Source organism: Mya arenaria, chromosome 7, assembly GCF_026914265.1.
Source record: "Mya arenaria isolate MELC-2E11 chromosome 7, ASM2691426v1".
In the NCBI taxonomy this organism is placed as follows: Eukaryota; Metazoa; Mollusca; class Bivalvia; order Myida; family Myidae; genus Mya; species Mya arenaria.
In genome coordinates, this window is record NC_069128.1 from 52,129,757 (window position 1) to 52,142,147 (window position 12,391).

A 12,391-nucleotide genomic window follows, 5' to 3' on the forward strand; every position below is an offset into this window, starting at 1 on the left:
TATCTCGTGAACTGCTGGAAGGCTTTTGAAATAACTGCCCACAAATGTTGACCATATGGAGACAATGTGCAGAGCGCATGTTGCAACCAACATGGTTCAAGGTCAAGGTCACACTTAAGGTCTAAAGTCAATGATTATATCTCATGTTTACTCCATATCTCTTTTAACATTTTTTTAGTTATAGCCTGCCATAAGGTTAATAGTTTTGCACGGCGACAACAACATTGACACCACGGTGATCACAAAACCTCAAATATTTTCTTTAAAACACAGGGGCGTCTCCACGGTCTAGTGGTAACACACTTGACTGTCAATCCATGGGTCGCAGGTTCGACTCCCTGCTGCACCACTAAAATAATTTCACTCATCTTCTTGAAGGGACGTTAAATGGGGATCCCGTGTGACAGTGCTATACATGGGTGCAGGTTAAAGAACCCGGGTAGCTCTAACCAGGGTTACATTCTGTTTATGCACTAAGCTCCAAAGACCTAATATGACTAACAATCTTATCGGAGCACTCGCTAAATGGACGAGGCCTGAGTGCGAGTATAAATAAGCTTACACACCACCATAAAACACAGACTGCTAACTGAGTGACCACGAAACATATTTCAAATTGGAGAAATTTATTACACACCACAACATGAATACATAAGATAAGGTCGAAAAAAGTGAGCAAATATACATGGCAATTATTTCATTAATAAATCCTTCGGTTAGTAATTTGTTAGAGCCATTGATGATTCAAATCACATTATGATAATACAATCATATACGATAGGTTAAAATCACAGAAAAATAGAAATTCTGATAGTTCTGTCCAAAAGCTATTTTAAGATTAATTTGTGGTATTTCACACGGGAATACCGGTATTAGAAAGTTGCCTTCATTGAAAATATTATATATATATAGAAAAAGGCGATCAATATTTAAATTATTTCATAAAATACCACAATCAAAATCAATAATAAATATAATACTGATTACAATAATACATTCCTATTATAAAATAGAGCAAGAAACTATGACGCTGAAAGACTGGAAGCAAACTATGCAAGGGTTTCAGTGCAAGACTGACCTTACTCGTTCTTTTTTTATATCGAGTTACGCCTGTTTTGCACAAAACACTCAAAATGTCGAGTGAAATGTGGGATTAATGCAAGACTGTTTTAACACCATCTATTTTTATATTGAGTTACAACGTCTAACACCAAGCCCACGAAATGAAGAAAAGTTACGAAATAAAGATCAACAAATGGTAAATTATGGAAATAATTATCTTATACAGCTGTTTTAGCATTAGATTTTAAGAATGGTCATTAAGTTAGAACAATATTTGCCACATTTGCAATAACAAATGGAACAAAATTCAAAGAACGCCCACAAGTAATGCTCTTGCTATAATTTATTTGTGATAATATTTTTAGTAGTTCAAAGTTTAAGTTATTGTTTCCTAAATAAATAAATGCAAACCCACTCTGACTGGCAGTTTTTGAGCTAAACTTATAAGTTGAAAGTTTTTCAGCTACGCAAAAGGTTTAACACACAATTTTATTTAAGAGGGACATTTTCAAAACCTTAGATTTTATTGCTGAATAATTAAGATCTTGACAGAAAGGAATATTGAAAATACTTTCAATGAGATATTGTTCAACCTAATATATTTAGAAATTGTCCAGAAATATTTCAGATACTTGAAAAATAACACATATTCAGGTACATACATGTACAATAAATGAGGAAATAATACATTTTTCAATATATAAAAAACAAGAATTAAATGGCAAAATTAAAAAAATTAATACTGATGTGAGCGAAAACACAAACTATGCCTTGATTTTGATCCTAACAGGCTTAGGTGTCATATTCCCTTTAAAAGTCCCAGAACTCTTCAATCAGAGATCATTACATCCCCCCCACCTCTCCCCCTCCCCCCAAAAAATAAATCAGTGTGCTGAGAGTGAATCAGTTATAAGGGACTTAGATTGTTCAAGAATTTGGGCCTGTATCACAGTGTGTTTGAATAACAACCGAATAACAACAGAAAAAAACAACAATATAAAATGCTTTCAAGTGAATGAACAATATGCATTTAAAATGAAATAATACCCTAAGACCCTAGCAACAGCTTTAAATAAGTAATGCACCCCTAAAGTCTTCTGTTGGCACAACATACTATGTATTTCAAGATTGGTTGAATTCATAAAACAAAAAAAAGCTTTACTTGCATCCATTACTTTTCCATGATAGTAAAATAACTTGGTGCAAAATAAAACAAACAAGCTCAAGTTAAAAATTAAAAAAAATCTGAATAAAAAGTTCTGGCAATATTAAAAAGTCTCTTAAACATCTATAAAAAAGTATGTAAACGTTGGTCCCGTCTCATAAGGTGGAATATCGTGTTTCTTGCAGAATATCGGCCATTGTGCTCCTATCTGTGACCCCTGATCACCACTGTGAAGCATAGTCGATTGACTGAAAACAACAATAACATGATTGTAAATTTCATTTACATGTATTTCCAAAATTATGACAAAACCGTGTCAGTATGTACAAAATTTCAAGCTTTTCGAAATCTTGAAAAAGGCGTATCTATGAGGTAATGGATAGAGGAGTAAAAAAGAGTATCTATGAGGCTATGGATAGGGGAGTAAAAAGGCGTATCTATGAGGCTATGGATAGGGGAGTAAAAAGGCGTACCTATGAGGCTATGGATAGAGGAGTAAAAAGGCGTATCTATGAGGCTATGGATAGGGGAGTAAAAGGGTGTACCTATGAGGCTATGGATAGGGGAGTAAAAAGGCGTACCTATGAGGCTATGGATAGGGGAGTAAAAAGGCGTACCTATGAGGCTATGGATAGAGGAGTAAAAAGGTGTATCTATGAGGCTATGGATAGAGGAGTAAAAAGGCGTATCTATGAGGCTATGGATAGGGGAGTAAAAAGGTGTACCTATGAGGCTATGGATAGAGGAGTAAAAAGGTGTATCTATGAGGCTATGGATAGGGGAGTAAAAAGGTGTATCTATGAGGCTATGGATAGAGGCTATGGATAGGGGAGTAAAAAGGCGTATCTATGAGGCTATGGATAGGGGAGTAAAAAGGCGTACCTATGAGGCTATGGATAGAGGAGTAAAAAGGCGTACCTATGAGGCTATGGATAGAGGAGTAAAAAGGCGTACCTATGAGGCTATGGATAGGGGAGTAAAAAGGCGTACCTATGAGGCTATGGATAGGGGAGTAAAAAGGCGTATCTATGAGGCTATGGATAGGGGAGTAAAAGGGTGTACCTATGAGGCTATGGATAGAGAAGTAAAAAGGTGTATCTATGAGGCTATGGATAGGGGAGTAAAAAGGCATATCTATGAGGCTATGGATAGAGGAGTAAAAAGGTGTACCTATGAGGCTATGGATAGGGGAGTAAAAAGGCGTACCTATGAGGCTATGGATAGAGGAGTAAAAAGGCGTATCTATGAGGCCATGGATAGAGGCATAAAAACGTGTATATATAAAGGGAAGGGTAAAGAATCTTCTTTTCATTTGGGCAAATGACTGTGCATTCAATTAACTTGTTTCAAATAAGTTTCATTATCATACTTACACTATATCTGTTAGGTATCTTAGCTGAATATTCGCACATTTGGTCTTGCCGTAACTGGTTTCTACGCATTCTAAAAATACAAATACAATCCAAATTATTAATGATGAAATTCTTTATGACAGAAACTTATAACAAATTGAGTATGCAATCTTTGTTAACTAACCATAACTTTATTGACTATGGTTCAAGGGTAGACACTAACTATATTTCTAAAGGAAACCACCAGTTGGAATCAAGTGTCCCTTTGCAAATTTGGTTTTGTTCCATGTGTTAGTATGATGTGAAACCAGGTCACTATCAAAACCAATGGTGTACACTTTATCACCTCCTGTGCTGAATAAACGGCAATTAAAATATGTCATATGTTTGTTAAATAATCTCTACAAAACATATCAGAACAGATCATGTACTTTTGGTTCCTATCTTACATTCTGTTAAAAATTCTGTGGCGGGACACCTAACATGGATATACATGCCATATCCCCCGGTGGGGGAAAAAATCCCCAGGAATTTCGATCTATCCCCTGGTCTCCCAGCGGGAGATAAAAATACCCCGAAATTAAAAAAAAATAAAATAAATTGCTGGAGGTACTTGAGTTCATTTATAATGTATGGTGTCCTTGGGATCCCAGTACACTGTTAGTGTTTTATGCAGTTGTTACTGTTACATTGATTTCAGATATGAGCGGTAGGAGTAGATGCATATGGTGGATTGAAAATGCAACTTTAACATATCCGATTTTTTAGTATCATTTGAGAGAGTAAAATGTTACATTTTAATTAACTTATTTTTTTTTATAAATTAACAAGCTTTTTGGCTTTCAATAATGATATGGCCAAAGTCTGAACTCAGAGCACCATGACACTGGTGCTTAATGGCTTGACTTGACTTTTTCTGCCATAGTCAAATAAGCTAACAAGCTGCTACTGTCTTGTACTTAGCATATCTAACAAAAACAAGCCTCACCGGTCAACATATTGTGGGTCATGTCGGTTACTGCCTGCCCGACCCGGAGGGGATCCGGACCGTTGGGACTGCTGGACTTCCTGCACGTACGTGTCCCTAACCGCATCTGGCCCCATACCTAGTAAGTCAGCATTATCACCATAATGGTCTCGTAGACTCTTCTGGAAAATAAAAAAATTGCAACTTTATGACCTGTATGACCTGTACGCATTGGCCTGACTGTTTAGAACATTGTTAAAGTTTACAAAATGATAAACAACATTGTTGTTAACTTTGAAAAGGTGAAATATTTCAAGTCATACATTATATATTTAATAAAGCAAGAACAGTTAAAACAGTTGTTGCAAATCATTTAAGGAATACTGTAGATCATAAGTAATCATTGAAACTCCCAAAGCCATACACCTTTGAACGTTTACAATGATTATGCTAACAATGTTGTTAACTTTAGCAAAGTAGTGATCAATCGGTTCTATGTTTTTCCTAAGGAAACATTTTCTTTATCATGAACTGGTACAATTCCGATGAAAAATAAACGAAAATGAGCGGGAGGTGTTTTGTCAGGGGGGTGTTTTGTCTGGGGGGATGTTTTGTCTGAAGGGTGTTTTGTCTGGGGGGATGTTTTGTCTGAGGGGTGTTTTGTCAGGGGGGTGTTTTGTCTGGGTGGTGTTTTGTCCTACATTCATAATATGATCCTCTGTATATCCTGCGTGTAGAAATCAACTAATAAATTGTTGTTTATATTTTTTTAATACCTGCAATGTCCATTCTCTACCTAAACATACTAAACTAAGTATAAATCATCCCCTATAAAGACCTCCAGACATTCACTATTGCTTAAATAATATTTTTAAGTTTTTTTTTATTTTTTCTCTCGCAGTATTGTATAACTTGATTGTAAATAGTAGAATGCAAAATTCGTTTTGTTCTTTCATGCATGCAATATTTAATATGTGAATTTATTTTTGTGTTTATAACGATGAGCTATATATGCTTAAGTTAAATAAACATTCTGTTCGGTTCTATAAAATATTGGGAAAACATAAATCAATTTAGTTCAATAGCACTGAGATAATCCAGATTCATTGTCTCAGGATTTTCTCACATTCGAATTATGACAAAATATACACACAAAGGAAATGTTATGTAATATGTTGGCAAATCATGCAGCATTTGTTTAATACCAATAAATGGAATAAACCAGTTGTAACTGACTGAAGGAAATATCTCATCAAATCAATGAATGAAATATTGATGAAGTATATCAACAATAAAGCTAACCTGGATATGTGCCAGACAGCAGTCCAAAGTCTAGACCCCCTTGGGTGACACACATTGAGGGATTATCAAGATTTTAAATCCTCTTTTGATAAAAGTGTTATAAACATTACTTGCTTCCTATAGAATTTTAAAAGGGAGAACTTGACTGATAATGAATCTCTAAAAAGATATAGAAATATTTTGGACTTTAACTTCACCATCAAAAATCAGATCTCCATAAAAAAAATGTTTAAACAAGTCATGTATATAGCTAAGTAAAAAGCCTAATCCTACTAGTTTTTTTTTTTAGTAGGGAAGGATTGTACATACTGTTTCTTGATTGTATAACTTACTGAGAGAGCCTGTTTCTTGATTGCTATAACTTACTGAGAGAGCCTGTTTCTTGAAGGCTATAACTTACTGAGAGAGCCTGTTTCTTGAAGGCTATAACTTACTGAGAGAGCCTGTTTCTTGATTGCTATAACTTACTGAGAGAGCCTGTTTCTTAAAGGCTATAACTTACTGAGAGAGCCTGTTTCTTGAAGGCTATAACTTACTGAGAAAGCCTGTTTCTTGAAGGCTATAACTTACTGTGAGAGCCTGTTTCTTGAAGGCTATAACTTACAGAGAGAGCCTGTTTCTTGAAGGCTATAACTTACAGAAAGAGCCTGTTTCTTAAAGTCTATAACGTACAGCAAAAGCCTATTTCTTGAAGGCTATAGCTTACTGAGAGAGCCTGTTTCTTGAAGGCTATAACTTACTGAGAACGCCTGTTTCTTGAAGGCTATAACTTACTGAGAGAGCCTGTTTCTTGAAGGCTATAACTTACTGAGAAAGCCTGTTTCTTGAAGGCTATAACTTACTGTGAGAGCCTGTTTCTTGAAGGCTATAACTTACAGAGAGAGCCTGTTTCTTGAAGGCTATAACTAACTGAGAAAGCCTGTTTCTTGAAGGCTATTTAACTTACTGTGAGAGCCTGTTTCTTGAAGGCTATAACTTACTGTGAGAGCCTGTTTCTTGAAGGCTATAACTTACAGAGAGAGCCTATTTTTTGAAGGCTATAATGTACAACAAAAGCCTATTTCTTGAAGTCTAAAGCTTACTGAGAGAGCCTGTTTCTTGAAGGCTATTATAACTTACTGAGAAAGCCTGATTCTTGAAGGCTAAAGCTTACTGAGAGAGCCTGTTTCTTGAAGGCTATAACTTACAGAGAGAGCCTGATTCTTGAAGGCTATAACTAACTGAGAAAGCTTGTTTATTGAAGGCTATAATGTACAACAAAAGCCTATTTCTTGAAGGCTATAGCTTACTGAGAGAGCCTGTTTCTTAAAGTCTATAATGTACAACAAAAGCCTATTTCTTGAAGGCTATAACTTACTGAGAGAGCCTGTTTCTTGAAGGCTATAACTATCTGAGAAAGCCTGTTTATTGAAGGCTTTAACTTACTGTGAGAGCTTGTTTCTTGAAGGCTAATACTTACTGTGAGAGCCTGTTTCTTGAAGGCTATAACTTACTGTGAGAGCCTGTTTCTTGAAGGCTATAATTTACTGAGAGAGCCTGTTTCTTGAAGGCTATAACTTACTGTGAGAGCCTGTTTCTTGAAGGCTATAACTTACAGAGAGAGCCTGTTTCTTGATTGCTATAACTTACTGAGAGAGCCTGTTTCTTGAAGGCTATAGCTTACTGAGTGAGCCTGTTTCTTGAAGGCTATAACTTACAGAGTGAGCCTGTTTCTTGAAGGCTATAGCATACTGAGAGAGCCTGTTTCTTGAAGGCTATAGCTTACTGAGAGAGCCTGTTTCTTGAAGGCTACTCCTTACAGAAAGAGCCTGTTTCTTATTTAAAGTCTATAACTTACAGCAAAAGCCTGTTTCTTGAAGGCTATAACTTACTGAGAGAGCCTGTTTCTTGAAGGCTATAACTTACTGAGAGAGCCTGTTTCTTGAAGGCTATAACTTACTGAGAAAGCCTGTTTCTTGAAGGCTATAACTTACTGTGAGAGCCTGTTTCTTGAAGGCTATAGCTTACTGAGAGAGCCTGTTTCTTGAAGGCTATAACTTACTCATACTGAGAGAGCCTGATTCTTGAAGGCTATAGCTTACTGAGTGAGCCTGTTTCTTGAAGGCTATAGCTTACTGAGAGAGTCTGTTTCTTGAAGGCTATAGCTTACTGAGAGAGCCTGTTTCTTGAAGGCTATAACTTACTGAGAGAGCCTGTTTCTTGAAGGCTATAGCTTACTAAGTGAGCCTGTTTCTTGAAGGCTATAGCTTACTGAGAGAGCCTGCTTCTTGAAGGCTATAGTTTACTGAGAGAGCCTGTTTCTTGAAGGCTATAGCTTACTGAGAGAGCCTGTTTCTTGAAGGCTATAACTTACAGAGAGAGCCTGTTTCTTGAAGGCTATAGCTTACTGAGAGAGCCTGTTTCTTGAAGGCTATAGCTTACTGAGAGAGCCTGTTTCTTTAAGGCTATAACTTACTGAGAGAGCCTGTTTCTTGAAGGCTATAGCTTACTGAATGAGCCTGTTTCTTGAAGGCTATAGCTTACTGAGAGAGCCTGTTTCTTGAAGGCTATAACTTACTGAGAGAGCCTGATTCTTGAAGGCTATAACTTACTGAGAGAGCCTGTTTCTTGAAGGCTATAGCTTACTGAGAGAGCCAGTTTCTTGAAGGTTACAGCTTACTGAGAGAGCCTGTTTCTTGAAGGCTTATTTCACGTACAGCAAAAGCCTGTTTCTTGAAGGCTTCTACTCTAGTGATCATGTTTCCTGAAAACTACATGTATTTAACTTACCCCAAGCGCCTGTTTCTTGAAGGCTAACCTCTGCATGGATCTCTCCTTCCTGCGAGCCTCATTGTGCTCAGCTATGCCAGATGCAGCCATTATTGGATTGTGAAGGAATCCTGGAACAAAGGTCTAGTATACTTAGTTTCAAGAATTGTAAGTAAATAATTGATGACATCTTTATCATGGTACTGCCTGAGCAACACAAGTACATGTTCATTTACCTGATTGCCCAATCAAAATATTTGCAATTACAAATCTTTCCAAAAGTGATCAGTCATGTTATATTGTTGAATGAAATATTTGTAAGCACAAATCTAGCACATATCTTCCCAAAAGTGATCAGTCATGTTATATTGTTGAATGAAATATTTGTAAGCACAAATCTAGCACATATCTTCCCAAAAGTGATCAGTCATGTTATATTGTTGAATGAAATATTTGTAAGCACAAATTTAGCATTTATCTTTCCAAAAGTGATCAGTCATGATTATACCAGGCTTCCGTTAAAAGAAGTTTGGACGTATATAAGTACCTAAAAATATGCCAAAACTTCCAAAATGCAGTCCTTGGAAAATACAAAAACTTCCACTATCTTGGAGAAAACTTCCATAAGTGAAGGCTTGGTAGTTCAGAATATCAAAACCTGGTGCCAATGTTACTTTATGGCCATTTTTTCAATACTTTTTGAAGTAAAACGAATGATTTCAATACAGTTTTGTGAAGTTCCCAGTTATAGCTACATATCATTTAATATTTACAGCATCTAGTTGAACAATAGTAAAAAATTCTTCAAGTTCGAGGTCTATAAAAATCCATATATCAGCAAAAAACTTCCAATAATAGTGTCAAGGAAGTTCATACTTCCAGTTTCTAATTCTTAAATTGTAATTTAATTCAAGTGGCAGTATCAGTCAGTGATAGTTAATTTATTATAGTTCTAAAGATCTATATATACTTTTATAATATATATATAGATATATAATTGTATATCCAAAACCGTTTTTCACCATCAATGACTGATGCTGCCTCTGTTTCATACCTTAATATTTATTAAATAAAAATCCAGTTGTTGTAATGATGTTTAAAAAAGTTCTTAATTGTAAAACAACTATTATTCATCTCAAGTATAGTACAGTTGCTTTTATTTTGCAATGCAAACAGGATTGTGGACTTGCTGTGCTGTTTGTTTGTTTGAACTATTGACTATTTTTTTCTGTGTCTAGGGTAACTGACCACTAATCTGATTTTAATATTAATAAGCCAATAAATCAATGCATGTCTAGTTGTGGTTGTTTACAGGTGTAATCTTCATGTCAAATTGATCATAAATTTTACCGAAGTCTGAGATCAGAATTTGTTTTGACTTGTGAACAGCAAAATAAAATATAGAAAACATCTACATAACTTGTCAAAAGACTTGTGCAATAAATAATATTGACCTTCAATAAAGAAATTCTCAAAGAATAATATTTTGCATTTTTAAACTTTGTATGTAGTCTTCTGTGCTAAAACAGTTCCAAACTGTTCATGTCAAAGAATGCATAGAATCATTTATTAACCATCAATGGCTTCATAAAACAATATGAGGGTCCATGTCATTCACATATTTGAGCATGGGTATTGGATTAAGGGGTTTAATGGTACTCTTGGAAAAATTATAAATCATAAATTAATTATTTTTATCTACGGTAACATAGTCACAATAATGCGCGTTAAGGGAACTTTTTTAACATTTGGATATTCATTTTGATCCAAATAAAAAATCATCAAAGACTCTGAAGCGGCTGTTTATATGGACTAACGGTAACCCTAACTGTTAAATCCAGTTTTAGAATGAATTCTGATAGACAAAACATGTTATTTTATTATTAGTTCAAAATTACACTAAACTGTAATATATGTAAAGTGTTGCTCATAGTCTCAAAAAATGCCAACAATGTCACTGACTGACAGTTGTCCTTGGTCAGGACACACACGCTTACACAAATCTATAAACTTAACCTAAAGTTGGTCCTTTGCTCACATCCTTCATAAGATATGTGTTACACATATAACATTTTAATTCAACCAAATCACATGTTGTGTCAACGATATGGCAATTGTAGTTTGTATAAGGTGTTGAGCATATAAAAATAAGTTTGTACTAAAAAATACTTTTTATCTCCATTCTTAATACCATTTGGGTAAACTTTAAAACGGTAAGGCACAGACCCCCTGCCCATCTAGTCATGGCTAGTGTTATATTTTAATTTGAATTTCAATGTTTTTTTATCCTGATGAAACATATCATATTATTTAGTCTTATATCAATTAATACTTTGAATCAATTATGAATTTGTAAAAAATCTGTATCAATTTTGGTGCCTAAAATCACTCTGCAGTCTGCTGCATTCACCATTTCATTAACATTTGGAAGTATGGTTGCAAAGAGTTTTTAATACCAAAAATCATATAAAGATGCACAGGCCTGCATCTTTTATATCGAGTAGCCACCATAGTGAGATGTATGGGAACATTTATTTTTAAAATTTGGACATTCATTATGTTCCTTTAAAGTGACTTGCTCGTGTTTTTGGACCAAATATTAATTTTCCCGGTAATACATCTGGAAACACTTATGGATACATTGATAATATCACGTGATAATGTCAATATACCAATCACACAACACCACAGCTGTAATTAATTTCCAATCACATTACTAACATGATTGAAAATTGTGGTCTTCAAAAACGATATTTGAGCAAACATTCCAGATTTTTGTATTTTTGTTGGAGGCTCTTATCATTTGCCGCACTTTATTTTGTTATTATAAAAAAATAATGCATTTTACACACCATGACCCAGTTACTTTAACTGTACTGTCGCAAAAAACATCAACGACTCTGAAGCGGCTGTTTATATATGGACTTTTATATGGACTTCATGAAGACCCTAAATTGATTACCTATCCTCAAGTCAAAGTCTCAACCAACTTTGGACGTTCTTTGGATATTTAAGTTAGACCTTTAAATCTTATCAACTAGACATAGTGATCAAGGTACTGAAAGAAAAAAACTCCCAATTCGTTAAACGTTTTTAACATCTTTGGGGCAAACAACGTTGAGTACGAACTCACTAGCGAGGATATATATGAATTGGTATTCTGTCGTTTATATAGGCTCTCATCACAATTAACAGCCATTCAATGTATAAACAATATGAAAAGTTATTAACTCACCGTTATTTAACAAATTTAACTTCCGAAGTGATGTATGTTATCGAAAAATTGCACTTTTAATGAACCACTTACCCTACTGGTTGCCTAGCACGCGAATCACTGCAACTTTAACGCCTCTTTTTGAAGAGCTTTTGTATGAGAGGGGGTGTCTCAAAGGAGTTTGTGAATTTAAACTGTTTTAAAATACACGATACAAGAATCTTAAAGACACCCGATTGGCTTAAATTGTTTTTATTTTATTTGTAATTAGGAGGGTCAGTCGTAATGTTCCCGGACTGTCCTAATAAAATTCGCATTTTTTTATTCAATCGTTTAAATACTCAGTGATACCACGGGTTTATAGGTCCGTGGCAACATTAAAATATGACACGTTATAGTCAAGTCGAAAACTTACATATTTTTTATGGATATAAATATATTTTTTAATTAAATTTATTCATGTTGTTTAGGTGTTACGGAGCAGTCTGAAATCCTACACACTTAGAATCAAAACATAAATGTTCTTTCTCCCGAGTCTTTAAACTTTGGCGCGCGTAAATGTCATAATTTTAGACGTTACG

At 35.0% G+C, this 12,391-nt stretch overlaps 1 protein-coding gene across 2 annotated transcripts; it reads right to left on the reverse strand.

The window, feature by feature from the left end:
- Positions 1-609: 609 nt before the first annotated feature.
- LOC128240179 (uncharacterized) lies at positions 610-11,954 on the reverse strand. 2 transcript variants are annotated; one of them, XM_052956700.1, is made up of 5 exons: positions 11,904-11,954; positions 8,618-8,727; positions 4,568-4,728; positions 3,601-3,670; positions 610-2,475 (listed from the first exon to the last, which is right to left on the reverse strand). In XM_052956700.1, exons 2-5 carry the CDS (start codon positions 8,705-8,707, stop codon positions 2,449-2,451), a joined length of 348 nt encoding a protein of 115 aa, XP_052812660.1. In that variant the 5' UTR covers positions 8,708-8,727; positions 11,904-11,954; the 3' UTR covers positions 610-2,448. The 2 variants fall into 2 exon arrangements, with proteins under 2 accessions (XP_052812660.1, XP_052812659.1); XM_052956699.1 differs by having other exon boundaries at positions 11,832-11,925.
- Positions 11,955-12,391: the final 437 nt, after the last annotated feature.

What these genes read in the sequence shown, in the direction of transcription:
- LOC128240179 (XM_052956700.1), bottom strand. Translation starts at nt 8,707, where the DNA reads ATGGCTGCATCTGGCATAGCTGAGCACAATGAGGCTCGCAGGAAGGAG. An exon ending in TCAAGAAACAGGCGCTTGGG is followed by an intron (nt 4,729 to 8,617) that starts GTAAGTTAAATA and finishes TTTATTTTCCAG; the next exon opens with AAGAGTCTACGAGACCATTA. An exon ending in GACCCACAATATGTTGACCG is followed by an intron (nt 3,671 to 4,567) that starts GTGAGGCTTGTT and finishes TTGTATTTTTAG; the next exon opens with AATGCGTAGAAACCAGTTAC.